Below are 25,301 nucleotides of genomic sequence, written 5' to 3'. Positions count from 1 at the left end.
GTTTGACGAATTTGGGAGCCCCCATGTTAGGTGCATATATGTTTAGGATTGTAATGTCCTCCTGTTGTAGTGTGCCCTTAATCAATATAAAGTGACCTTCCTTATCTTTTTTGACTAACTTCGGACTAAAGTCCACCCTGTCTGATATTAGGATAGCAACCCCTGCTTGTTTCCTAGGCCCATTTGCTTGAAACACCGTCTTCCAACCTTTCACCCTAAGATAATGTCTATCCTTTGTAGAAAGGTGAGTTTCTTGAAGACAACAAATTGTAGGATCCTGCTTTTTAACCCAGTCTGCAAATCTATGTCTTTTCGTTGGGGCATTGAGACCGTTGATATTAAGAGATATTATTGAAAGGTGTGTATTTATGTTTGCCATTTGTGTGTGTGTGTGTGTGTTACTTGTTCTACCTGTGCTCTCTTCTGTTAACTGGTATTTGAGTATGGCTGGTTTTTTCTAGGTTCCTTATATGTGTGCTTTTCCTTTTGTTCAGCATGGAGGATTCTATCAAGTATTTTCTGTAGAGCTGGTTTTGTCTTCAGATATTCCTTTAACCTGCTTTTGTCATGGAATGTCTTTATTTCTCCATCTATCTGGATGGATAACTTTGCAGGATAAAGTAACCTTGGTTGACAGTTGTTATCTTTCAGAACTTGGAATATATCACTCCAGGCCCTTCTGGCTTTAAAAGTTTGTGTTGAATAATCTGCTGTAATCCTGATGGGCTTGCTTTTGTAGGTAACTTGATTTTTCTCTCTAACTGCTTTCAATATTTTTTCTTTGGTTTGTGTGTTTGGAAGTTTGAGTATAATGTGGCGAGGAGAGTTTCTTTCTGGGTTTTGTCTGGCTGGGGTTCTAAAGGCTTCCTGTATCTGTATTGGCACCTCTTTCCCAATTTGGGGAAAATTTTCCTCTATGATTTTGTTGAAGATGCCTACTATGCCTCTGGAGTGGAATTCTTCTCCTTCTACTATGCCCTGAATTCTTATATTGGATCTTTTCATAGTGTCCCGAATATCTTGAAATTCCCACTCATACTTTTCTATAAGTTTGTCTTTCTCTTTGTTGGACTGCATTAGGTCTGCCACCTGATCTTCTAGCTTAGATATTCTGTCCTCTCCCTCATCCATCCTACTGGTGAGATTTTCTACAGAGTTTTTTATTTCATTAACTGTGTTCTTCTTTGCTAGTAATTCTGACTGGTTTTTCTTTATTATTTCTATTTCTCTATTTATGTCTTGTATTGCCTTCTTTATTTCATTAAATTGGTGTCCTGCCTCTTCTTTGATTCCTTTGATTTCCTCTTTGATTTCCTCTTTGATTTCTTCTTTGATTGTTTTCATGTGTTCTTTGACCTCTTTGAACATATTTATAATTATTCTTTTGAACTCTTTCTCAGGCATTTCCTCTAACTCTTTCTCACTGGAGGACATTTCTGATGCATTAATACTTTTAGGTGGATTTATATTGTCTTGCTTTTTAGTGTTTCTTGTGTTATAATGTATATATTTTTGCATCTTGGATTAAGTTAATGCTTGGATTTTCTAGCTAGCTGTGTATTCTTAGCTGTATCAATTGATTTGATGTAATATATTTTCAGGGTAGGACCTTAAGGTATTAGGTGTGGCTCTTAAGACTCTCAGAGTATCTACAAAGATGTTCTTAGGGGTTGAGTTTCCCTGCTATAGGAGTATTCAAGCAGGCTGAGTGGAATAATATACTGGTAGATTCTAAAATTTAACTAAACACTGTACCCATTCCATCAAAAACAGCCCCGAGTATGTATGCAAGAGTAGTTATTATAATGACCAGATCCTCTATCAACAAAGAGGTTTAGATTTCTGGTCTGTTGAGGTATCCAAGTCAGCTTGTGACCAAGTGAGACCCTTCCCTGGTACAATCCCAGTTACCTTGGGTGATTGTGGTCTCAGTCAAGTTGCTGCCTGGGTCGTCGGGCTGCTGTTCTGATTTCTGGAGCTGGGCACTTGCTTTTCCTACGGGGCAAACTGAGCCGCTGCCGCCGCCTCTGCAGCTGTTGTAGCTGCCACCCCCGGAGCCCCCACCGCTGCTGAAGCTGCCGTTGCCGTGTCCACCGCCGCTGCTCCCCCCGAAGCCGCTGCTGCGGGATCTGCCACCGCTGCCGCTCCTGGGTCCGCTGCTGCTGGGGCCACTGGTACTGGTGCTGGAGCCGCTGAAGTTGCTGCCGAATTCTGCTCCTGCTTGGGTCCCGCTGTCAGCCCAAGTTGGCGTGGCCGGGTCCCGGGCCGCTGCTGTGTTCGCTGGAGCTGGGTTCAGGCGGCGGGGGAGGGGAGGGAGCTGCGGCTGCTCTGGTTGTATCGCTTCTCCACGTGTGCTTTTACCTCGCGGTCTGCTCCTCCCTCCGTTGCTCGCTGCCGCTCTCCCCTCACTTTCCCGAGTTGCGGAGAGCGCGGTGTGAGGGGAAAATCCCGCACCTGGCTTGTCCTGCGGCTCGAGCCGAGAGTCCGGCGGTTTTCTGCCGCTCCGCGGTTGCGGCGGGTGGCCGAGCCGCCCCGGAGCCGCTGTTCCCGCCTGTGCAGGCTCTGGATGCTCTGTAACTCTTCCACTTCTCCGCTGCCGCCTCAACTTCCTATACACCTCACTTTTTAGTAAAAGTGTGTATTTTGCTGAGTTTTTTTTTGGTCTTTCCCCCCCCTAGGCTGCTTTGGCGTGGTACCTACACCGCCATCTTAACCGGAAGTCCAGTCCAAGGTCTTTTAACTGAGCCATAATTCCAAAAAGCCATAATGGCACAGAAAAAACATTTACATTGCAAAAGATGGCATTGGGCGAACCAGGGCGAACATCAAACTCTGTAGCTCCAATTCCCATAACTTTAGTCAGTGACAAGTCTCCAAATCTGATAATTCTAAAAAGTGACAAGTGTCTGGAGTTCCAGTTCCAGCTAGGCTACTTACAGTCCTGGAAAACTTCATTTGGTGCCAGCAGCTCTCCTTGGCAGCCATCCCATAGTCCTGGCATCTCCATTGGGTCTCCACTGCAACCCACAGTTCATCCACATGGCTCCATCAGGCCTCCACACAGGTAATCCAACAAACCCACCTCACACTGCCCATGGCCATTTCTGAAAAAAACAAGACTGTGTCGCAAATTCAATGACCCTCTCTTTTCTGCATATAATAGCACCAGGTATACCACCTTGTTAATCCAGGGAGGAATAAAGCAGACTTTGAATAACAGGATACTCCTTCAGTATTCAGTACCCTTCAAAGGAGTTTGCATTCTTTCTGTTGTCTCATTGCAGATCATCTGGCCCAATCTCAATGGTTGTAATCTCTTGGAAAATTGCAACTGAACAGGCAGCAATTTTAACTCTTAGATTTTCCTTTCTTCTGTGCCATGTGGTAATTCGAATACATGGCCCCCAATATATCCAGTGTTTTATTAGTTTGTAGTTTGCATCTGCAGCCATCTGGCTGGAGGCAATGTCACTGGGTGGATCTTAGGGTTTAGCCCTAAGGTGTAGTGGTGGCCCCATTTCTTGGTACCAATTTTACTGTTATAGTCAGCTTTGTTAGCTTGCAAAAAGCAGCCACCCAAGTATGAGAGAAAAGGGTTTACTTCAGACTCAAAGGGGAAGCTCCATAATGATGGGAAAACGATGGCATGAGCAGAGGGTGGACATCACCTCCTGGCCAGCATCCGGTGGACAACAGTCGCAGGAGAGTGTGCCAAACACTAGGAAGGGGAAGCTGTGTATAACACCCATAAGTCTGCCCCAACTATGCACTGCCTTCAAGAGGATCCAATTCTCAAATTGCCACCAGCTTGGGACCTGGCATTTAGAACAAATAAGTTTATGGGGACACCTGAATCAAAACCACCACACATATAATATCACATTATATACATATAACTAAAAATATGCACACAAATATATGTTCAGTGTGCATATGTATGTAACATAAAATTATGGTGCCTTCTTTTGGTCTCACATACCTCAAAACACATTCAGTTTTCAAGTGACGTGGAAGGTAAGTGTTAACGTCCCCAAGTGAGAGGACCATTGAGTATAATCTTACTCTTGAAAAATAGCCGATCTAATTATCTATTGTTTTTGTTATACATATCTGTGGATTATTTTGCATTTTTAAATTTATTTAATAATTGGTTATAACATAATGTAGCAGTTAATTTAAAATATACATGATTGATTTATTTCTAAAATAATTTTTATTGGGAACTTTAATATATGAACGTAGTACAGATTGATCGCATTTCCAGTTACACTCCCCCCTCCCCACATTCCACCGCGGGCCCTCCTCAGTGAGGTATCAGTAATCCCTGTGTTGCTGTAAATACACCAGTTAATCCATATGAGGGGAGGGGCATTGCCTCACAATAGTCTTCCCACCTAGTGGCTCTTACATTCTTTCTGCCCCTCTTCTACAGTGTTTCCCAAGCCATGGAGCGCATGCTATCAGTCTCCTTAATGTTGAACTCTTGGCAGCTTCTCATTTTCTGCTTTGATGAGTTTTGAGTCTCCTCATTGTCTACTACCATCTCTCTAGAGAAGTTTCTGTGGCTAGAAGTGAGAGAAGCAGTCATATTTAACCTACCACTTCCTTTGTAATGTTTTTTGAGCCCTGGCAGGTATGGCAGAGATGACTTGTCCAGTACAAGGCACTTGACTTTCACTTCTTGACATTTTGAGGGGTCCTGGGTCTCCCCGATATTCACCTCCATCTGTAAAAATAGATTCTCTAACCAGGAATAAAAGTAGCGTTGATCAAACATATATATTTAGAAGGCCTTTTGATTATATATGCATATGTGTGTGTGTGTGTATATACACACACACACAAACATACATGTATATGTGTGTATATATATATATATATATATATATATATATATATATATATATATATGATTTCATTTTTTTTTTTTGAATTTTTTGTTGTTGTTTGTTTGAGGTAGGGTTTCACTCTGGCCCAGGCTGACCTGGAATTCACTATGTAGTCTCAGGGTAGCCTCGAACTCATGGTGATCCTCCTACCTCTGCCTCCCGAGTGCTGGGATTAAAGGCATGTGCCACCATGCCTGGCTTGATTTCATTTATTTTTTGAAATTTCTTTTTAAGTTTTCACTTTCTGAGTTGGCATACAGAGATGTTGGTATCATTTATTCTAGTGTTTTCAAATACCACTTGTTCTAGTTGAGTCTTATTTTTCAGTATATGATTTTTATAAATACACAGTAGCATCATAACGTAGGTAGGTAGCATTATTCCCATTTTACAGAGGGGAAACTGAGTATCTAGCTAATTAGTCCCAGACTGAGTGTAGCCCTGCTACAGGCACATTTAAAGCCCAAGCCACCCCGCTTTCTGGCCAGCTACGCCTCCTTTGTGACTAGGTGGTCTTTGTTAAGCCCTTTTGGCGGGGAGAAGGATAAATGGAGCATGGTGCCTCAGATTTCAATATTCAGTTGTCTCGAATGAACTTTCCGCATTTATAAGTCACACGGATGACTTGTGTTGGTGTGCTGGGCCATGTAAGTAGCTGTGAATTTTGTTTTTGTTTGGGTCTTGACACAGTTCCTACATCCCTCACGTAACCTAACTTGGCAATCCTGAGTTTTACCTTATTATTATTTTTTTCTTTGAGATTTCTGTGCGTCTGAGGAATTGGCATTTAATTTTACTTTCTGGAGATAGTGGTGCTGATTTTCATCTGGTTTCCAGGAGGAAACATGGGGTCACAAGCTTGTGGGTCCGATTAGCAGGATGTAAGTCATGCCCCGAGTGACGCCCCACTGGCAGTCACAGACACTTCCGCGCCGGGGGGCAGTGGTACTGCGGTGTAGTGGAAAGGCCACACACTTTGAATTCAGAATTAGTTTTGAATCCTAGCTCTCCATTAACTTTTTTTTTAATATTTAGATTTTCTTTGTTTATTTGAGAGAGAGATAAAATGAGAGAGAAATAGGCAGGGAGAGAGAGAGAGAGAGAGAGAGAGAGAGAGAATGGGCACGCCAGGGCCTCCAGCTGCTGCAAACAAACTCCAGATGTGTGCGCCCCCTGTTGCATCTGGCTTACTTGGGTCCTGGGGAATTGAACCTGGGTCCTTTGGCTTTGCAGGCAAGCGCCTTAATTAACCACTGAGCCATTTCTCCAGCCGTGCCGTTGACTTCTTTATGGTCTTGGCATGACCTGAGCACTTCTTATGGTAAAGATGGATGTAGGAGGAAGTGCTAACACGTATAAAATACTGATGGCTCAGTAAGTGTTAATCCTTTGTCTTCTCTCTTTCACACAAATACAGCCAAGAACAACATTGGTTAGAAAAGTAAGACATGTGGACTATAAAATATAGGCCAGGAAAAAATAACTGTGGTTTTTCTTGTTTTTTCTTTTTTCTTTTTTTCATGTGTGCATATGTTGCGTGCATGTGTGTGTACAGATGTGGGTTCCTAAAGCACAGATGTGGAGGCCAGAGGATGATGCTGAGTGTCCTGACTCTTACCCTGCTGCCTTATTTCCTTGAGTCAGAGACCTCACTGAACCTGGGGATGCTAAAATTGGCTGACCATCAAGTTACAGTGCTCTTTCTGGGTCTGTCCTCCTCCATTCTAGGGTTACAGGCATGTGTGACAATCCCTGGCATTTTCTGTACGTACTGGAAATTTAAGTCAGGGACACTCTGATCCACTGGACTATCTCTAGCCCATTTGTCCTCCCAATTTGATAGACTTATGATTTATGTTTTTTCTCCTACTAATCAGGGAAAAATTAAGGTAAGATCCATTATCATCTTCTAAATCTCCCAGCTTTGTAGAAAATATCTTCTATTTTATTTTACTGTGTGAGGTAACTTTTTTTTTTTTTTTTTTTTTGAGATAGGGCCTTACCATGTAGCTGAGACTGGCCTAGAACCTTCTATACTGCCAGCCTAGGCTGTTCAGAAACAACAGCCCTTCTGTCTCCACTTCCTGGGGCTGGGGTTGCAAGCATGCACTATGTCACCCTGCGTACCAAGGGCAGCTTTTGAAAGGACAGGAGCAGAGCATTAGCAGTGGGTTGCTGAGAGCCTGTCAGTGGACTGTTGTCTGTTTAAAGACTGTAAAGTAGCTTGATTCCCATGAAACATTCACGTTTGCGTCACCTGTGGGGTCTTTATTAGTTTTAGAGAACAGCAAGAATCATCTTAGGACTGGTCCTCAATGATTGGAGACATTCTGTACTGGCTCTCGTAAGTACAAAGAGTTCATGCAGAGTAGAGATGAGCTAAGTGCATTTCCCACCTTTTAAAAATAGTAGCAGTAGAATTTAAAATTACCTTCTGTTATTGGAATTAAAACTTTGAGATTGGCCTTGGAAACTTGACACTCCATTCTTCCCCCAGAGATCTGTGTGGAGTGTGGGTGACGGAATGTGTGGGTGCAGTCAGTGGCCAGATGGAATCTTCCCTGGGCCTTCCTGGTACCAAGTGGTAGTTTGGTTTCCAAAATATTTCTTGAAAATTGTAATCGTGTAGAGGATCTCAAATCTAGGAATCATTGCTTTTATCACTTCTCCCAAACTGAACAAAACCTCAGGAGAGTTCTCTTCCTTGTACTGGTCAGTTTAGAGGTTTTAATACCACCATGGTCTGCTTTGGGTTTCTAAATTATGAAAAAAGAAGTTAGATATTCTTGTTTAAATTTTTAGTCAACAGGATGAACCCACCTAAGAACTGTCATGTGTGCCCATGTGTCTTTTTTAGAAAAATTTTTTTGTAATATTTTATGTGACAGAGAGCAAGAAAGAGAGAGAGAGAGAATTGGTGCCCCAGGGCCTCCAGCTACTGTAATTGAACTCCAGACGCGTGTGTCACCTTGTGCGCATGTGTGACCTTGTATGCTTGTGTCACCTTGTGCGTCTGGCTCACGTGGTACCTGGAGAGTCAAACATGGGTCCTTTAGGCTTCGCAGGCAAGTGCTTTAACTGCTAAGCTATCTCTCCAGCCCCTCCCCCCCTTTTTTGTTTTTTCAAAGTAGGGTCTCACCCTAGCCCAGACTGGCCTGGAATTCACTATATAGTCTCAGGGTGACCTTGAACTCAAAGTGATCCTCCTACCTCTGCCTCCTAGGTGCTGGGATTAAAGGTGTATGCCACTATGCCTGGCCTGCCCCTTAAAAAAAATAAAGACAGGGTCTTGCTATGTAATAGGCCAGCCTTGAGCTCACAATGTAGCCCAAGCTGGCTTTGAACTCATTGCCCTTCTGCCTCAGTCTCTTCAGTGGTGGGGTTATAGGCATACCTGCCATGCCAGCCTCCTTCTAGACGTATGCCAAGTACATTGGCCGAAAAGGATCAATTATTTTCATAATGCCTTAACTATTTCCCCATTTTCTTAAATGGCTATGATGAAGAAATCTTTTAAGTCCCCTGGATCTCAGTGACTTCACTTTAATGGGGAGGGGATTCTCATACCTGTAGGCAAACTTAAAAAATTCTCCTAGTGCTGAATTTGAAGACATGGGACTTACTAAAATAGATGACCTGGGCCTGGAGAGATGGCTTAGCAGTGATGGCATTTGCCTGTAAAGCCTAAGGATGCAGGTTTGATTCCCTGGTACCCATATAAGCCAGATGCACAAGGTGGCACATGCATTTGGAGGTCATTGGCAGTGGCTAGAGGCCCTGGCATGCCTATTCCTTCTTTCTCTCTCTCTGTCTTTTTCTCTCTCAAATAAATTAAAAAATATATTTAAAATAGGTGACCAGAGTCTTGTCTAACCTGAATCACCTTGAAGTATATGTCAGTTTACAACATTGGAAAGGTCTAATGGATGATGGGGAGAAATTCCAGGAATAGTGTGTAAAGGGAAGATTTAAACTAAGGTTCCTCTTCCCTTAGTACCTGGAGAAGATGGCTGATTTGTCCACGTGGTGGACTTGGAAGGAAGGAAGGGACTGGGAGGAGCCAGTATCCATGCTTTTAAGTCCAAGGTTGAATGCACCATTTGGCAGGCTAGCACCTGCTGTTTCTGTGGTGGGGAGACAGTGGCCATGGGACTTGCAGCAGTAGGCTCAGCCTCTCTCTAGCCTCATGAAGCCTCTAGTGTCTTGAACACCTGCACTGGCAGCCTGCATCGCTGCTCTCTACTCTAGAGTGCTGTGGCCATGGATGGAGTGGCTAACGACTTAGGTTTGCCTATTTCCCAAAAAGAAAATTCGTTTAGGGAAGTTGGATGCTGGGGTCCTTTAAAGTTTAAGTAGCCATGAAATAGTTCAGGAAGCTTACAAGGCCATGGTTTAGCTTTCTTAAAATCTTGGCCTGCAGTTTCTCTAATTTTCTTATCCCACCGCCCCCCAACCTTAGTGTCTGGGAATCAGTTCTCTCTTCCTCCTAGCATTTTTCTCAGGGCATCCGTGCCATTTGCTGTAGGTATCCCTTGGGCTTCCAGTGTGAGGACTTTTCTGTTAGATATTCTCTTCCAGACCAAGCAGTTCACAAGTCATAGAATACAGTCCAGCACATACCCGACTTACATTCCTGAGGAAATTTGGGATTCTTTGTAGAAATTTTGAGTCATACAGAATAACAATGTCTACTTAAAATGTGGAATGGTGGGTGTGTTTCTCTGAATTGATTATTCCTATCATATTTCTAATCTGCTTTCCTTTAAATGGATACACCCATAAATTTTTTTAGCAAGCCAGATTCCCAGCCCTGGCTTTCGGAACTCTTTGCCAGCCCTCCATCTAGGGTGGCCCCCACAAATCTAAGCATCTTGTAATTATGCCAACTTTCAATTGCCTAACTATACTGACAGTTCCAGGGGAGACCTGGTAAGTCATACTTGTTACTTTGTGCCTAGCCCCTAGAACAGGCTGGCACCAAGTAGTCAAATATTTGTGAACAAATGCACGTGCCACTATATCTGTGTGTGAAGGAAGCAGGTCACAGGGAGGGGAAGTTAAACAGTCACTAAATCCACTCCTTGCACAAGGAGGCACATCTTGGACTGGTTTCATGATGGAGTTTTGGGGCTTTTTATTTATTTTTATTTTTTGGTTGTTTGAGATAGGGTCTCTCTTTAGCCAAGGCTGACCTAGAATTCACTATGTAGTCTCAGAGTGGCCTTGAACTCACAGTGATCCTCCTAACCTCTGCCTCCTGAGTTCTAGGATTAAAGGTGTGTGCTACCACACCCAGCTTTTGGGGCTTTTTAGAATCCATTCCCCTCTAGTATCCTCCTTGGGGTGTCAGTGCTATTTCCTGCAAGCATTCCCTAAGCTCTGACTTCCAAGTCTTTGCTACCAACTTATTTTTATTCTGTTCCTTAAATCTCCAAGTAACCGCTATCGTGTGATTTCCATCGTGCTTGGAAATCCTGTCTTATAGCCAGGGTCGGCTGGTTTTGTTAATGGTGCTGTGTGAATTGCTGATACTTCAAGAAGCCATTCTTCACCTGTGCCCTTAATATTTCTTAGGAAGTTGAGCTATAAATAAAGATAACCTTCCTAGGAAATCATAGTCCAGTTGCTGTTGTTGTTATTTTGGGGTTTTCGAGGTAGGGTTTCACTCTAGTCTCGGCTGACCTGAAACTCACTCTGTAGTCTCAAGCTGGCTTCAAACTCACAGTGATCCACCTGCCTCTGTCTCCTGAGTGTTGGTACTAAAGGTATATACCACCACACTCGGCTTATTATTATTCTTCTTTTATTTCTTATTCCCCTGCCGTTTTTTTTCAAGGTAGGGTCTCATTGTAGCCCAGGCTGACCTTGAACTTAGAGTGATCCCCCTACCTCTGCCTCCCCAGTGCTGGGATTAAAAGGTGTGCGCCACCATTCCCCCCCACCCCCGTCTTTCTTTTTTAAATGAAAGCAATTCCAAAGCCACTTGAATGGTGCTTTGGTGCTCACAGTGTTGTGAGCTGAAGAACCTCAGTTCCAGTCCTGACTGTGCCACCTGCCGTCCTTTCCCCTCGCTGACCTTGGTTTCCTCATTTGTAAGAAGAGATATCGCTTATCTCTCAGGTGATTATGAGAACCACACATCAACATGTCGAAAAAGTGCTTTATAGGCAATGAAGTCATGCCTGCCATGAATTATTAGCTCCATGATGGCTCTTTAGATGGCAGGGCTATTATCCATGCCAGAGGTTCTTATCAGAGCTCACTACTAGGCCATTGCTGATAGTGTGGAACAATTCTTAGGCAACCTCTGATGTCCAGAATCATTTGCTCTTCCTGTAAAGACCTTCTCAAACTCATCACCTTGGCTTGCCCTTTGGTGGCAGGTCATGACAGGTTTTCTTTGCCTGGTAGGTGAGGCATAAGTGTGTGATGGGAAGGGCAATGGGCCAGGTCTGTGGAAGGTTAGAAGGAAGAAATGTGTGTGTAAGGAGGCATCATGAGGTTGACAATTTGTTTGTTTTGTTCCCTGCCCTGTTCCTGGTGCTTTGATTCATACTGGGCACATAGAACCTATGAATTAAACATTAGCAGAGTGAAGTCCATGGACTGGTGCTGTATTTGCTACATCAGTGACCATACTTTCATTTTATTCAGTATAAAACTGAGAAATGAAATTGCTCCACATGGATATCTGGGGTCCTTTTATTAGCCTTTCTTGATAAGGAGTTATTTACTAATGTTGTTATAGAGCAAATGGTCTTAGTTTGGAAGTATATTGGAAACCCTGAGGACACAGAATGTGTCTTCCACAGGTTTACTATTAAAGTGTAGGAGGTGCCAAGAAAGAGGGCAGTTTGAGCCGGGACATTTAGGGAAGGAAGTGGCCCTTGTGTTGAGACTTGAAGATATTTCATCACTTGTGGTTAGTATTTTGCAATTATAATTGGAAGTGTTTCCCTCCCTCCCTGCCTCCTTCCCTTTCTCTCTCGTTTATATTTACACACTTAAATATTTTTTCCTGTGGAGGGAATAATATCAGCTTGGAAACCCCTCAGCAGCTCTCCTGAGCTGGTGGAGTCTTGAGTGGTTATGGAAGCAGCTGGGCTAAGACTGAGAGACAAGGTGCTGCTGGGACGCAAATCTCCTAGTTGGCTAAAATGTGGTAGGAGACCTCTGTCTCCTCCTAGATGGTTGGTTGGGGCTAGAAAGAGATGCTTCCCTTTGAATGAGACCCCACTTCTTAGCCTGTGGGTGCTGTAGGGTGAACGAAGGAGGCTCTTCCTGGGAGTTTGACCTTGGTTTCAAAATTTAGTGTTTCACAAAGGGCACCATAAAATGCAAATATTCTGTCCAGAATTAAAATGGTCTTTAATTACTGATACTAACATGAGAAATTAGAAGTCATGAGATCTCCTGGGAAGAACTGTTAGAGATAATGGAGGTGAAGACTGAGGTAATGGTATGTGGACATGTGTTATCATTGAGATCTGGAATATTTTCCCAAGGCCCATGTGTTAGAAGCTTGTTTACCAGCCTGGGGGGTGGTGGAACTTTTAAGAGGTAGAGCATGGTGGGAAGCAGTTAGGTCATGGGCATGCCCTTGAAGAGGATGGTGAGACCTCCGTGTTTCTTTGCTTCTCAGCTGCCGTGAAGGCCACAGGCTTCCTCTGCTATGAGCTCCTCCATGATGCATTGTGCTTCCATAGTAAAACACCATTGCAGCCAAGTGACAATGGACTGAAATCTCTGAAAACCAGGAGCCAGTGTAAACCTTTCCTTCTTATTTGTTGATTTCTTTCAAATATTTTATCACAGTAATGAAAGCCGATTAACATAGTGTATGCCAGGCATCTTTTAAGAAAAATCTGGATAGGAAAGACCTAGTCTGACTCAAAGCATCCTTGTTGTAGGATAACAGCTCATTTAGAAAAGATTCACTCAGGATGCTTTTTCACTAAATGTTTGAGTGCTCTCTGTGTAAGGAGCTGTGACGGACGTGAAGATGTTTAAGTGCACCAGAATATGGAACTTTCTTCAGCGAACCACCAGTTTGCAGAGGAAGATATGACATTTGTAATCCAGCTTCTCTGATGTGCGCTGTATACTGATGGGAACTAACATGTGGAAGAGACAGGTGGATTGGGATTTAGGGATCTATGGAAATTTATCTCAGTAGATGTTCGAAGTATTACATATAAAAGGGGGGGGTGGGGATGGACAAACAGAAGCCTTCCATACAAAATGGAGTGGGGTGCCTCTGGAATACAGCACTGCCTGCGATGGAAGTGTAGGCTCTGTGTAGGGGAGGAGAAGCAGAGTGTTCTAGAACTTCCTTCTGTACAAGAAAGAGAGTCACCAAGTGCTTCGGGAGAGGGAATAGCAACAGTAGGGCTCGGTGTTGGGAAGATGCTCCTCGGAGCAGCGGGAGAACGGGTAGAGGAGGAGTGTGGTGGAGGAAGGACACCTGTTGTAAGACTTGGGCAAGATGAGGACAGCCTCCCACTCAGGGGAGGTGCAGAGAAAGATTCGTTGAGAGTTTGGGTACTTTTCTGGAATGCTTAGACCAAGGGCTGAGGGTATATTTCAGTGGTGGAGCACTTGCCTAGCTATAAACTCCATTTCCAACATTGTAGTAAACAGATACACTGTTCAGAGCCCCAGACATGTGAAACATGCACTCTGTGGGGAGGGAGGGATGGGCCAGTGGTTAAATGTGCTTCCTGCATAAGCGTAAGGGGCCCTGAGACTTCCCAAGCTTGGATCTCTAGAACCCCCCCCCCCAAAAAAACAGCTAAGTTGACCACATGTATCTGTAACCCCAATCTTTTAGAGGAACAGAGACCAGAAAATCTCTAGGGCTTGTAAACAGTAAACCCTGGAATCACTGAGAGATCCCACCCATCACAAGGAAAATCCGGCAGGTGAGTAATGGAAAAGGATACCTTATATTCTTTAGCTACAGGTGAGCCCGCAGGGTGCCACAAGACAGCACACAGATCACCACATCAGCACACACTTACTTTTACACCACATATACTGCGCACGTATACCAGGAAAAAAATTCTAACACTGGGCTATACTCTCAACTCGGAGAATTTTTATTTTATTTTATTTTATTTTATTTTATTTTATTTTATTTTATTTTATTTTATTTTATTTTATTTTATTTTATTTTATTTTATTTTATTAGAGAGGGTAATGGGGAGAGGAGTGAGAAACCAAATATCACATATTTTCTCTCATATGTGGAATTGCGTATCCGTGTGCGCATTTGTGTGTGTGTGTGTGCATGTGTGCGTGTGTGCGTCTGTGTGTGGATAGTGGAAGCAGAAGTGGGACTGTAAGGAAGTAGGACAGCTGGAGGGAAGAGGAAGGAGGGGGAGAGTAGTGGAGCATGAATTTAAATGAGGTACAGTGATATGTTGTACATGGAAATATAATAATGAAACCCATGTTTAATTGTAACAAAAACCCTCTCTTGCTCTAGACATAAAGCACAGCAAGCTAGTGTTTTGTTTTCACAAATTAAATAGACAAAATGCATTTTTCACCAAGGCATACTTATTAGCAAAGTTATTAAATATACTATTAAAATGAATAAAACATTTGTAAGTAAAAAAATAAATAATGCATTGTTCTCCTCTCTTTCCAGCAATCGTGGATGATGAAAGGCTGTCTGCCGAGGAGATGGATGAGAGGAGGCGGCAGAACATTGCCTATGAATATTTATGTCATCTGGAGGAAGCTAAGAGGTAAGAGCCAGGCTAAGTCTGGTTGGGTACCTGCTCTTGGAGCTCATCTCTGGGGAAAGGGTATAGGATTTGATGACCTGAACAGGCCAACAGTCCTAAAGAGTTTGGCCTGTGGATGACGCTCGCCTTCCATCTGATATTTAGATTTAGCCACACCTCAAACCACACCAGGTCAGCAGGCGAAGGCTGACTCTGTTCAGTGGGTTTCAGTGTTTGATCACAGCTAGATGTGCAATTCACCCAGCAGCCCATGTGCTGCTATATATATGTGTGTGTATATGTGTGTGTGTGTGTGTGTGTATGTATATATATATGTATGTATGTATGTATGTATGTATGTATGTATGTATGTATATGTATATGCCCATATATATATTTGAGGTAGGGTCTCACTCTAGCCTAGGTTGACCTGGAATTCACTGCATAGTCTCAGGGTGGCCTTGATTTCTCAGTGATCCTCCTGCCTCTGCCTCCCGAGTCCTGGGATTAAATGCGTGTGCCCAGCTTGTACGTTTTTAGATTAAGAATTTTAGGGCTTGGGAGATACCTTAGCGGTTAAGCGCTTGCCTGTGAAGCCTAAGGACCCCGGTTCGAGGCTCGGTTCCCCAGGTCCCACGTTAGCCAGATGCACAAGGGGGCGCACGCGTCTGGAGTTCGTTTGCAGAGGCTGGAGGCCCTGGCGCGCCCATTCTCTCTCTCTCCCTCTATCTGTCTTTCTCTCTGTGTCTGTCGCTCTCAAATAAATAAATAAAAAATGAACAAAAAAAAAAGAATTTTAATCTATGTACGTATTGCAAATTGTTCATATCCCATCAGGCTATAGTCTTTGTTTTCTTTCTCCTGACCTCATTCCATCGAGGGTCCTCCTCAGTGGGGTTATCGGTATTCACTGCGAGGTCATAAAGGCACCAGTCAGTCTCTGGGAAGGACGACGCCTCAGAACACACCTGTGTTTGTTACAGTCTTTCTGTCCCCCTTTCCAAATTGTTCCTTGGGCCTTGGGAGGTGTGTCCTATGTCTTCTTTCATGGTGAGCTCTCGGCAGCCTGTTTAAATGAGTTTGGAATCTCCTCAGTGACTACTGCCGTCTCCCTGGAGAGGGTTCTCAGACCAGCAGTGGGAATAGCACTCATGTTTAACCCACCACTTGTCCTGTTTCCTGGGCCCTGGAAGGTGTCATAGAGATGACTTGTCTGGTGCTGGGCAATTGGCTTTCCTTGCTTGTCATTCTGATGGGTTTTGAGTCTCCCTACACTGTCACGTATAAAAAGCAGATTCTCTAGGCAAGGACGAGAGCAGCATGGCTCAAAGAGAATAAACATAGACATTTAGGAGACTTTTTGATGGGTATAACACCCTCTTTCAGACCACAGCAATGATCAGTAGAAGCTACCCTATAGGATCTATGACCTTCTAAGCTATAAGGTTCTGACCTGGTTTTCAGTGGGCCTCATCTCCAATCAGAGAGCAGTTGAATAACCCCGTTAATGTCCGCGTCATTATTGCACTGGTGTGTACGTTTTACCTAGAGAGCTAGCCAGCAGGAAGTTCCATCCTACTTCCAGAATGATCTCTCAGTGCCCTGAGGCCCTGGCCTGTGGTGTCTTCCTGATGTACTTGTAAAATCTCCTTTGTAGTCTTGTTGGCATCCAGCTAATAAAAGAAGGAACCTGTTTTTGCACATTGTCTGAATTCAGACAATTTGCTACTATCTGTTGGGTGTGGTGGCGCACGCCTTTAATCCTAGCACTTGGGAGGCAGAGGTAGGAGGATCGCCAGAGTTTGAGGCCACTCTGAGACTACATAGTGAATTGCAGGTCAGCCTGAGATAGTGGGAGACATTACCTCAGAAAACCAAAAATGAAAAAGAAAAAAAAAAGTTTGGTTAAGGGATGGGGAGGCCAGTTTTACTTTTCTTTTCCTAGAGCCTTCTAAGAAGTTACTGTGTAGATTATTTCAAGTTCATCTCACTGGCTTGAATATGGAGGAATAGCAATGACTTAAATCAACTCTTTTCCCCAAGCATGTCCTCAGATCTGTTAGTCACTTTATGCCATGATGATAAGTAGTGAGAAATAGCATATGGGACTGAAGTCCATCGGTCACTAAACTTCAAAATAGCTTTATGACAGTGATCTTTTTTTTAACCTGTGGGTGTGTGGCCACTTAGGATATATTGTCTCTAGACTCTTTTAGTCTCTTTGGATTAAATTAGTTCTGGGTTCTTTAAGGAGAAAGTGAAGATAAGAGTCCAAAGTACAAATGCATTCTTTATCATAGGAATCAAGAGAACTTTGCTGGGTGAACAATACTGTGTCCATATGCCATGGATTAGAGTTGATCTCTGCTTTGTGTGACACAGTGCTGTTTTCATAGATAAGTGAGATACTCCAGTCTTCTTATTTACATAGAAAATAAACACTTGGTGAAATGGTCACTCATGATTATCTCTGGTCTCTGATATATGGTTGTCCATGGAGCTGGAGCAGAGGGAAGTTTAAGTAGTATTTTGTAAAATACTAGCCAATGACACGTGACCTAATTTGGCCTCAAAATTGCTTCAGAGTGGGTTTCTTGGTGGTGCTTAGCATTTTAACAATGCCATATAACTTTCTTTAAGCTCTGATGACCAAGGTTTTTAAAAACAATATTTTTAAATATTAGCTTATTATTTATTTATTTATTTGAGAGAGAGAGAGAGAGGAAGATACAGAGAGAATGGGCATGTCAGGGCCTTTAGCCATTGTAAATGAACTTCAGACACATGCATCACCTTTTGCATCTGGCTTACATGGGTTCTGGGGAATTGAATATGGATCCTTTGGCTTTGCAGGCATGTGCCTTAACTGCTAAGCCATCTCTCCAGCCTTTTAAGTTTTTTAATTTTATTTCTGATAACCAAGTTTTAAAGATTGTTTAACCATCTGTAAAGTATATGTTTAGGATGAAGGATATAAAGGAAGGCCCTGTATCAAAAAATTGTTTTTCTTTATCCAAAGGGGAAAATAGACTACCACTATTAGGAAAATAAAGGATTTTTAAGAGAATATTAAAACTAGTTACGTGCCAGAAACTAGATAATCTAGATGAAGGGAATAAATTCATAGAAAGACAGACTACATAAACAGACAAGAAAGTTCTGAGTAGACTTAGGAGAAGTGAAAAGGCATAATCAAAAAACTTCCACCAGGTCCAGATGACTTCACAGTAGAATTCTACCAAATGTTTTAAGAGAACTAACACCATTGACCATTCCCCCCACCCCGAAAAAAAATATGAGAAGAGGGAACGCTTACATCATCTGTATTGTTTCCAAACCCCAACCAAAGAGATCTCAATAAAGCTGAGCTAGTACTGTAGTTCAGTGATAGAGCACTTACCTAGTATTTATGAAACTGGTTCTGTCCTCAGTATACCCCCACCACACACATCAAAACCCCAAAACCCTGAGAAATGTAAGACAAACAAGTTGTGTGAGTAAAATGAAAAAAAAAAAAATCCTCATCCTAATAATATCTAACAATAAATAAAACAAACTCCCTACTCAACTAATAGGATTTATCTCAGAAATGCAAGGTTGGTTTGATATTTGAAAAGCTTTTATATTCATATTAATGAACTAAAGGACAGCTTATTAGGTATAGGTGAGAAGCATTTGATAAAACCAAAACACTTGTTTTTAATATCAGAGTACTCAGCAGGGCTGAAGAGGTGGCTTAGCAGTTAAGCGCTTGCCTGTGAAGCCTAAGGACCCCAGTTCGAGGTTCGGTTCCCCAGGACCCACATTAGCCAGCTGCACAAGGGGGCGCACGCGTCTGGAGTTTGTTTGCAGTGTGGCTGGAGGCCCTTGCATGCCCATTCCTCTCTCTATCTACCTCTTTCTCTCTCTGTCTGTCACTCTTAAATAAATAAATTAATTAATTAATTAAAAAAAAGAGTACTCAACAGACTAGGAATAATAGGGAAATCCAACATTTCTGTGAAAGCCCACATCTATCATGATAACTAATGCTGGAAGACTGGATATTTTTTTCCCTGAGATCAGAAACAAGATATGAATGTCTGTTCTCACTATTTGTGTTACATATTATACTAGAGGTTCAACCAGGGCAACTAGGCAAGACGAAGAAGTAGAAGCTATCTAGATCAGACAGGAAGAACTGAAATGAAGCTCTTTTAAAGTAACATCATCTGGCTTATAGAAAACCCATGAACTAGAGCTTACGTAATGAAGTCACCATGGTTGTAGAATGCAAGACAAATGTGTAAGTGTTATATTCTCTACACTACAAATAAGCACTCTAAAAATGATCATTAACCTGAAGATGACAGCCACAATTCTAAAGCTTTTAGAAAAAAAAAAAAAACTGGTTGTGGTGGCATACACCTTTAATCCCAGCATTCAGGAGGCAGAGGTAGAAGGAGGATCACTGTGAGTTTGAGGCTGCCTTGAGATTATATAGTGAATTCCAGGTCATCCAGGGATAGAATGAGACCCTACCTTAAAAAAAAAAAAAAAAAAAAAAAAAAAGGAAATATTTGTGACATTAGTTTAGACAGTGGTCACTGAGACATGACACCCATGGCAAAAATGACAAAAAGAATATGGATAAATTGCACAGAATAGATGAATACTTACAACTCAGTGTAAAAAATTAATCGCCTAAGTTCAAATGGACAGAATCTCTGAATAGCGACTTGGAGAGGTGGTCATTGTTTAAAAGCACTTGCAGCACTTGGTGTGCAAGTCTGATAAGTGAGTTTAGAACCCTAGGACCCACAAAACGCCAGAAACTAGTGGCACAAATATCTGTAATCCCAGTGCACCTCCAACAATGGGAGGAGAGGTCGGGAGATTCCCAGAGGTTGTGGGCCCGCTAACAAGGCAGACTAGTGAGCCCCAGTGATTCTTCTGTTGCTCCTCTGTCCCAGCACTGGGGTTACAGGCCTGGGTTTGTCTTATGTATTCTTATTTTTATTAACAGCTTCCATGATTGTAAACCATATCCCATGGTAATGCCCTCCTTCCCCCAACTTTCCCCTTTGAAACTCCATTCTCCATCATAGACCCTCCCCCTCTCAATCAGTCTTTCTTTTATTTTGATGTCATCATCTTTTCCTCCTGTTCTGATGGTCTTGTGTAGGTGGTGTCGGGCACTGTGAGGTCATGGATATCCAAGGCCTGGGTTTTTACTTGGGATCGCATTCAGGTCCTCATGCTTGCGTGGCAAGAGCTCTTGCCTGTGTTTTCAGGTTCACCTAGAGCCTCCATCTCAAAGATATGGTGTGGAAGAACAATCGAGGAGGATACTTCAATCTGCGCGCGCGCACACACACACACACACACATGCATTCAATATATACTCACATAGTACAGCACACACATCAAAGCAATCAATAAAGTCAGTGAATGTAAATCACTGTTTTACAATGGCTTTTCACAGTACTGGCTGAAGGGTTCAGATGCGTGTTTTGGGAGGCAAAGGCTGTCTGGGATATGCATCAGTTAGCCATGCTTCAACAGCTGAAGCTAACAAGCATTCATCTCAGAATGGAGGGCCGAGAAGGTTGGCATAGTCTAGGGGGAGGCTTGGGTTCTGGGTTTCTTTCTTTTTTTTTTTTTAATTTTTATTTATTTATTTGAGAGAGACAGACACAGAGAGAAAGACAGATAGAGGGAGAGAGAGAGAATGGGCGCGCCAGGGCTTCCAGCCTCTGCAAACGAACTCCAGACGTGTGCGCCCCCTTGTGCATCTGGCTAACGTGGGACCTGGGGAACCGAGCCTCGAACCGGGGTCCTTAGGCTTCACAGGCAAGCGCTTAACCGCTAAGCCATCTCTCCAGCCCGGGTTCTGGGTTTCTCTCAAGGCTGAAGTCATTGCATACTTCACCTGGGGCATGTCTACTTCAAGCTCCCTCAGTGCTGTTAAGCAGGACTCAGGTACTGATCAGCTTTTATTTATTTCAGAGAGAGAGAGAGAGAAGAGAAAACGAGGCACATAGACACAGAGAGAATGGGCCCGCCTGGGTCTTCAGCTGCTGTAAACCAACTCAGACTCCAGATGCACGCGCCATCTTGTGGTCCTGGGGAATTGAACCCGGGTCCTTTGGCTTTGCAGGCAAATGCTATAACTGCTAAGCTATCTCTCCAGCCCTTGACAGGCTTTCAAACCAAGGATGTCCATTCCTGGCTGCTGGTGGGTAGTTTTACCCCCAGTTGCTGGCCGCTGAGGCCTTGGCATTGGGTAGCTCACAGTATGGACAGTGGTTTCCATCAAAGTGGACAGGTGAGAGTGTAGGGTGAAAGCCAGAGCGGTCTGTGATCTAGTCTTACACACAATGCCTGTCCTTTCTCGTGTGCCTTATTGATTAGAATCAAGTTACTAAAATCCAGACCATGGTTAAGGAACTACAGAAGGGTATGAATTAAAGGGCGAGGCCACCTCTGGGAACCTCCTTTCAAATTATGCGTCCATCGTTCAGTTGATCCTGGAATGTATACATTTGGTAAGTGAATCGTTTTTGTTACTGTTAGAAACCCAACCAGGAGCTGGATGATGTTTTTGTCTAATAGTGATATTAAGGTTATCACTGTTTAAGTGTTTTTTTTTTTAATTTTTAAATTTAAATTAAAAAAAAATTTTTTTAATTAATGTTTTCAGTGCTAGGGATTAAACCTAGGACCTCCTCCATGGCTTTGTACCTTCCCACTGAGCCACCACTTCTAGTCCTGAGATATTTCATTTCACTATCTTTTAACATAAAACTAAAAAAAAAAAGCTTTTCAGTTTTCTTTTCAGATATCCATGCACGATAGTATTGTAGCTGGCTTGGGTAGGTGGGTGGAGAAGGGGTTGGTGACATAGGACTGGGCATGCAAGTATGCTGCTCCTATGGGCTTTGAAACACTCTTTCTGATGCCAGAAATCCCACTGTTTTGGAAAAGTTACTCCTTTCATTAAAGAATTAGCACTGCTGAGTAGATTTCTTATTAACTTATGTATGTTATATGTATAACATCTGAGTCATGAAAATGGTGTCTTTTTAGAAATTCAGTCCTTTACTTATTGGGACTGAAAAAAAAAAGTCAAGATGAAGAGTTTTCTTTGGGACTGAGAGTTCTCTTCTCAACTTCAGGTTGAGCAACGAAGTCCAGCTGGAGCTATTAAGAAAGTCAGAGAACAGGAGAGGGAATCTTGGCAAGAAATGGACAGGGAATTTGTAAATTACAGTTGAGCAAGTAGTTATGAATGGGGCCACTATTGTTTCCCCCCAGGAAGGTTCCTGTAATACTACATTCCTTTCCTAAGGAAAGAGAAAATGCATATGTATCTTTTGCTGCGCTTACTTTCTGTTCAAAGTTGGAAATAAACAGTTTTTTTTAAAGCCTTCCCTTACCGATGGATTTGTTTAGAAATATTATCTCTAAAGAGCTCTTATGTGAGCCACATTGTTGTTTGTATGGGCAAGTCTGGGACAGATTTGTATGCTCTGGAAAGAAAACAAAACATGGGTGTGATTGCTTTTGTGTTCTGTTTATAAGTGAGATTCCAGAAGGACACCTCGTTGATTAAAATCAGGTCTCTAACTCAGACCTAGTCTAACAGTGAGCTGGAGAATCAGGCTCAAAAGAGGAGATGTGGTTTAAGCAAGAGAAAGCCTCTAGTAGGATTTTTGTCTAACAATAAATAATTGTGATGAATTACAAAGGAAAATTTTATACTTGGGAAATACTTCACAGAATCCACTGAGATTCCTCCTCCTCATGCTTATGTCGAAGGCCACACTATCCTTGGATATGCTCTTAAGTAATGCCAATAACAACTTGGAGTTTGGAGGGTAATAATGTGGTTCTCAGCCTATTAAGAGAACTTTTGTATGTAATATATTAAGGAAGTTATAAGAACTTTATTCTTTAATATTTTTATTTCTTTACTCATTAATTAATTTAATGTTTTTATTTACTTATTTAGAGAGAAAGAGAGAGAGAGAGAGAGAGAGAGAGAGAGAGAGAGACCCTCTGGTCACACTGGAAATGAACTCCAAATGCATGCACAACTTTGTGCATCTGTTCTCATATGGGTACCAGGGAACTGAACCCCAAGCTAACAACAGGCCTTGCAAGCAAATGTCTTTAACCACTGAAACATCTCCCTAGCCCCAAGAATTTCTTGATTGTGTTTTCAAAACATAATAGAATTCATGTTTCCATGGTAACTGCATCTCTTCCCGCTTCCTCTCTTGTCTGCTTCCTGTCTCTGATTTCACCCATGCTGTCCAAAGGGAATGTGTAAGCACGTGGTTATTCCATGGGCCATTGGTGCGGCTGGCGTAGCGTGCATAAAGGCATGGGTTTGATCCTTAGCATTGCATAAATTGGGTGTGGTGTCTCACTCCTATAATCTCAGCACTCAGGAGGTGGAAGCCGAAGGATCAGAAGCAGTTCAAGGCCATTATCTCTACCTAGTGCGTACCAGGCTAGCCTGAGCTACCTAAGACCCTGTCTCAACATCTCAACAAAAGAAAGCGAAGCACAAAGATGTGATGTGAGCTCTGCTTGCTAGCATGTGGTACTTGTAGCTGGGGCAGCCGAGGAGATGTTGATACTGAGGTTCAGTTGGGTGATGGCTAAGAATTATGCTGCCGAGTTGCACTTGAAAGTTATTAAGGATCTGAAGGAAGAAACTTAAGGACTTAGCAGGGGACATTGGGGTATTGGATGCTTCCCTCCTGTCTTCTGATGCAGAAATACTCACTTTTTCCCTCTCATCAGTCAAGCCTGGCTTGAGACACATCTTTGTGTTTCAAGAAAGGGCTTTAGTTTTAGCTTTGTGTATTACGGGTTCTATCCTTGGATGTCCTTCAGACAGATGCCAGCCAGGTATGTCTAGCGGAGGTGAAGATGGGACTTCTTGAAGTGTTGGTATCTTCAAACCCTCATAGTTGGTATTAGTCATCTCGAGCCAAAGACAAGTTGAGCAACTGATATTTGACCCCAAGGTTTATATTTGTTTCTCAGGCTCTCCAAAGTTGGAAGCTAGAGAGAGGTTAGAAATTTTCTCTGGTCTCAGATGTTCTTGACAAACAAAGGTGTCACATGAGTGTCTCCTCACCAGGTGTGGCATCCAGAGTGCTCTGTGCACCTGATCTCAAGTCTCATTGCATCCTGGGTTGGAGAGGTCCTTGCATTTTTACGAATAGGGAAACCAAGTTCTGGAAAAACAAGGGATTTATCTAGTGTCACAGACATAGCATTAAAATCCAGGTTTGTCTGATATCAGACTGTGCGCTTAAAACTTAACACATTGTTCCGCCTCTTTTGTTCGTTCATTCTTTTTTTTCTTCCTTCCTTTCTTTCTTCTTTCTCTCTCTCTCGCTCTTTCTTTCTCCCCCTCCCTTCCTTCATCTTCCTTCCTTCTTCCCTCCCTCTCTCCCTCCTTCCTCCCCTCTCTCCCTTCCTTCCTTCTTTTTTGAACAGGCGCTCACTGTGTTCTTTCACCTGGCCTTGAACTTGCTCTGTAGCCCCAGCTGGCTTCAACTTGGGATCCTCCTGCCTCAGCTCCCAAGTGCTCTAATTACAAACCTTTTACCACATCTGGCTCCCATTTTTTTTTTTAAATGTCTTAAGGCATTTTGCTTGTGTCTTCATTGTAAGTCCACATGGTGTCTTGGGTTTCAGGTTCATTATGGGATAGCTCTCTATTCAGCTTCATTTTGGTGTGTGTATGTGCAGTGTGTTTGTGTGTGCGCGCACACGTGTACGTGTTCATGTCTGTGAATGCAGGCCCAAGTGTACAGAGTTCAGAGGGCAACTTTGGGTCAGAACTTGCTTTCAACCTTGTTGTGGGCAGAGACTTTGGCAGGTAGCTTGCCTGAGGTGTCAATTACAGTCTCATTGCTGACACAAAATGCCTGGCAGCAACCATCTTGAGGAAGGAAGGTCGCAGCAGGGCAGGGAAGGCATGACGGCAGGGCTTGAGGCAGGTGTTCCCGTTCAGTCCACAGTGAGGAAGCAGAGAGTGATGAATTCTGTTGCCCGGATCCCAGCCCGTCAATGGTGCTGCCCTTAGTTAAGATGGGACTTCCTACCTCAGTTAACCTAATCTAGATGACCCCTCACGGGCATGTCCAGAGACTGGCCTAATCTAGATGGCCCCTCCCAGTCATGTCCGTGAGCTAACCTAATCTAGATAATCCCTCAGGGGTGATTCCAGGTCCTGTCGAGTTGGCAGTCATTACAATCCTTCACAGTTAGTTCTTCGGGAAAGTATCATCCCGCTTCAGCACTGTAAGAATGCTGAGACTGCAGAAGTCCAGCACGGCTTTTGGCTTTTTACATGGCGTCTGGGGATCTGAACATGGTGCTACGGTTGAGCGGCACGTGCTTTATCTACTGAGCCATCTTCCCTGACCCAGGTCTCGCTTCTTGACTTTGGTGAAGTTAGCACAAAATATTACCATCCACCTCCCATTTTTATAATTTTCTTCCTTTTTTTTTCCCTTCTATTTTGCTTATTTCTCCTTTGATGTTGCTATTGTTTGTTTGAGACAGGGACTCTAGCCCAGACTGGCCCTGAATTTGTGATCTGTCTGCCTCAGTCTCTTGAGTTTTAGGATTATAAGCACTGTTCTTTCCCTGTTTTTTTTTTTTTTTTTTTTTT

At 43.0% G+C, this 25,301-nt stretch overlaps 1 protein-coding gene across 1 annotated transcript in view; it reads left to right on the top strand.

Annotated features, from left to right (window-relative positions):
* Iqgap2 (IQ motif containing GTPase activating protein 2) overlaps positions 1-25,301 on the top strand; it is a 347,567-nt gene that overhangs the window by 49,354 nt on the left and 272,912 nt on the right. The window contains exon 2 of the mRNA XM_012952223.2: positions 14,542-14,641. Within this exon, the coding sequence (XP_012807677.2) occupies positions 14,542-14,641 (100 nt within the window). The remainder of the gene's footprint in view (positions 1-14,541; positions 14,642-25,301) is intronic.

Source organism: Jaculus jaculus, chromosome 14, assembly GCF_020740685.1.
Source record: "Jaculus jaculus isolate mJacJac1 chromosome 14, mJacJac1.mat.Y.cur, whole genome shotgun sequence".
Taxonomy (NCBI): Eukaryota; Metazoa; Chordata; class Mammalia; order Rodentia; family Dipodidae; genus Jaculus; species Jaculus jaculus.
This window is presented reverse-complemented; position numbering and strand designations above follow the sequence as displayed.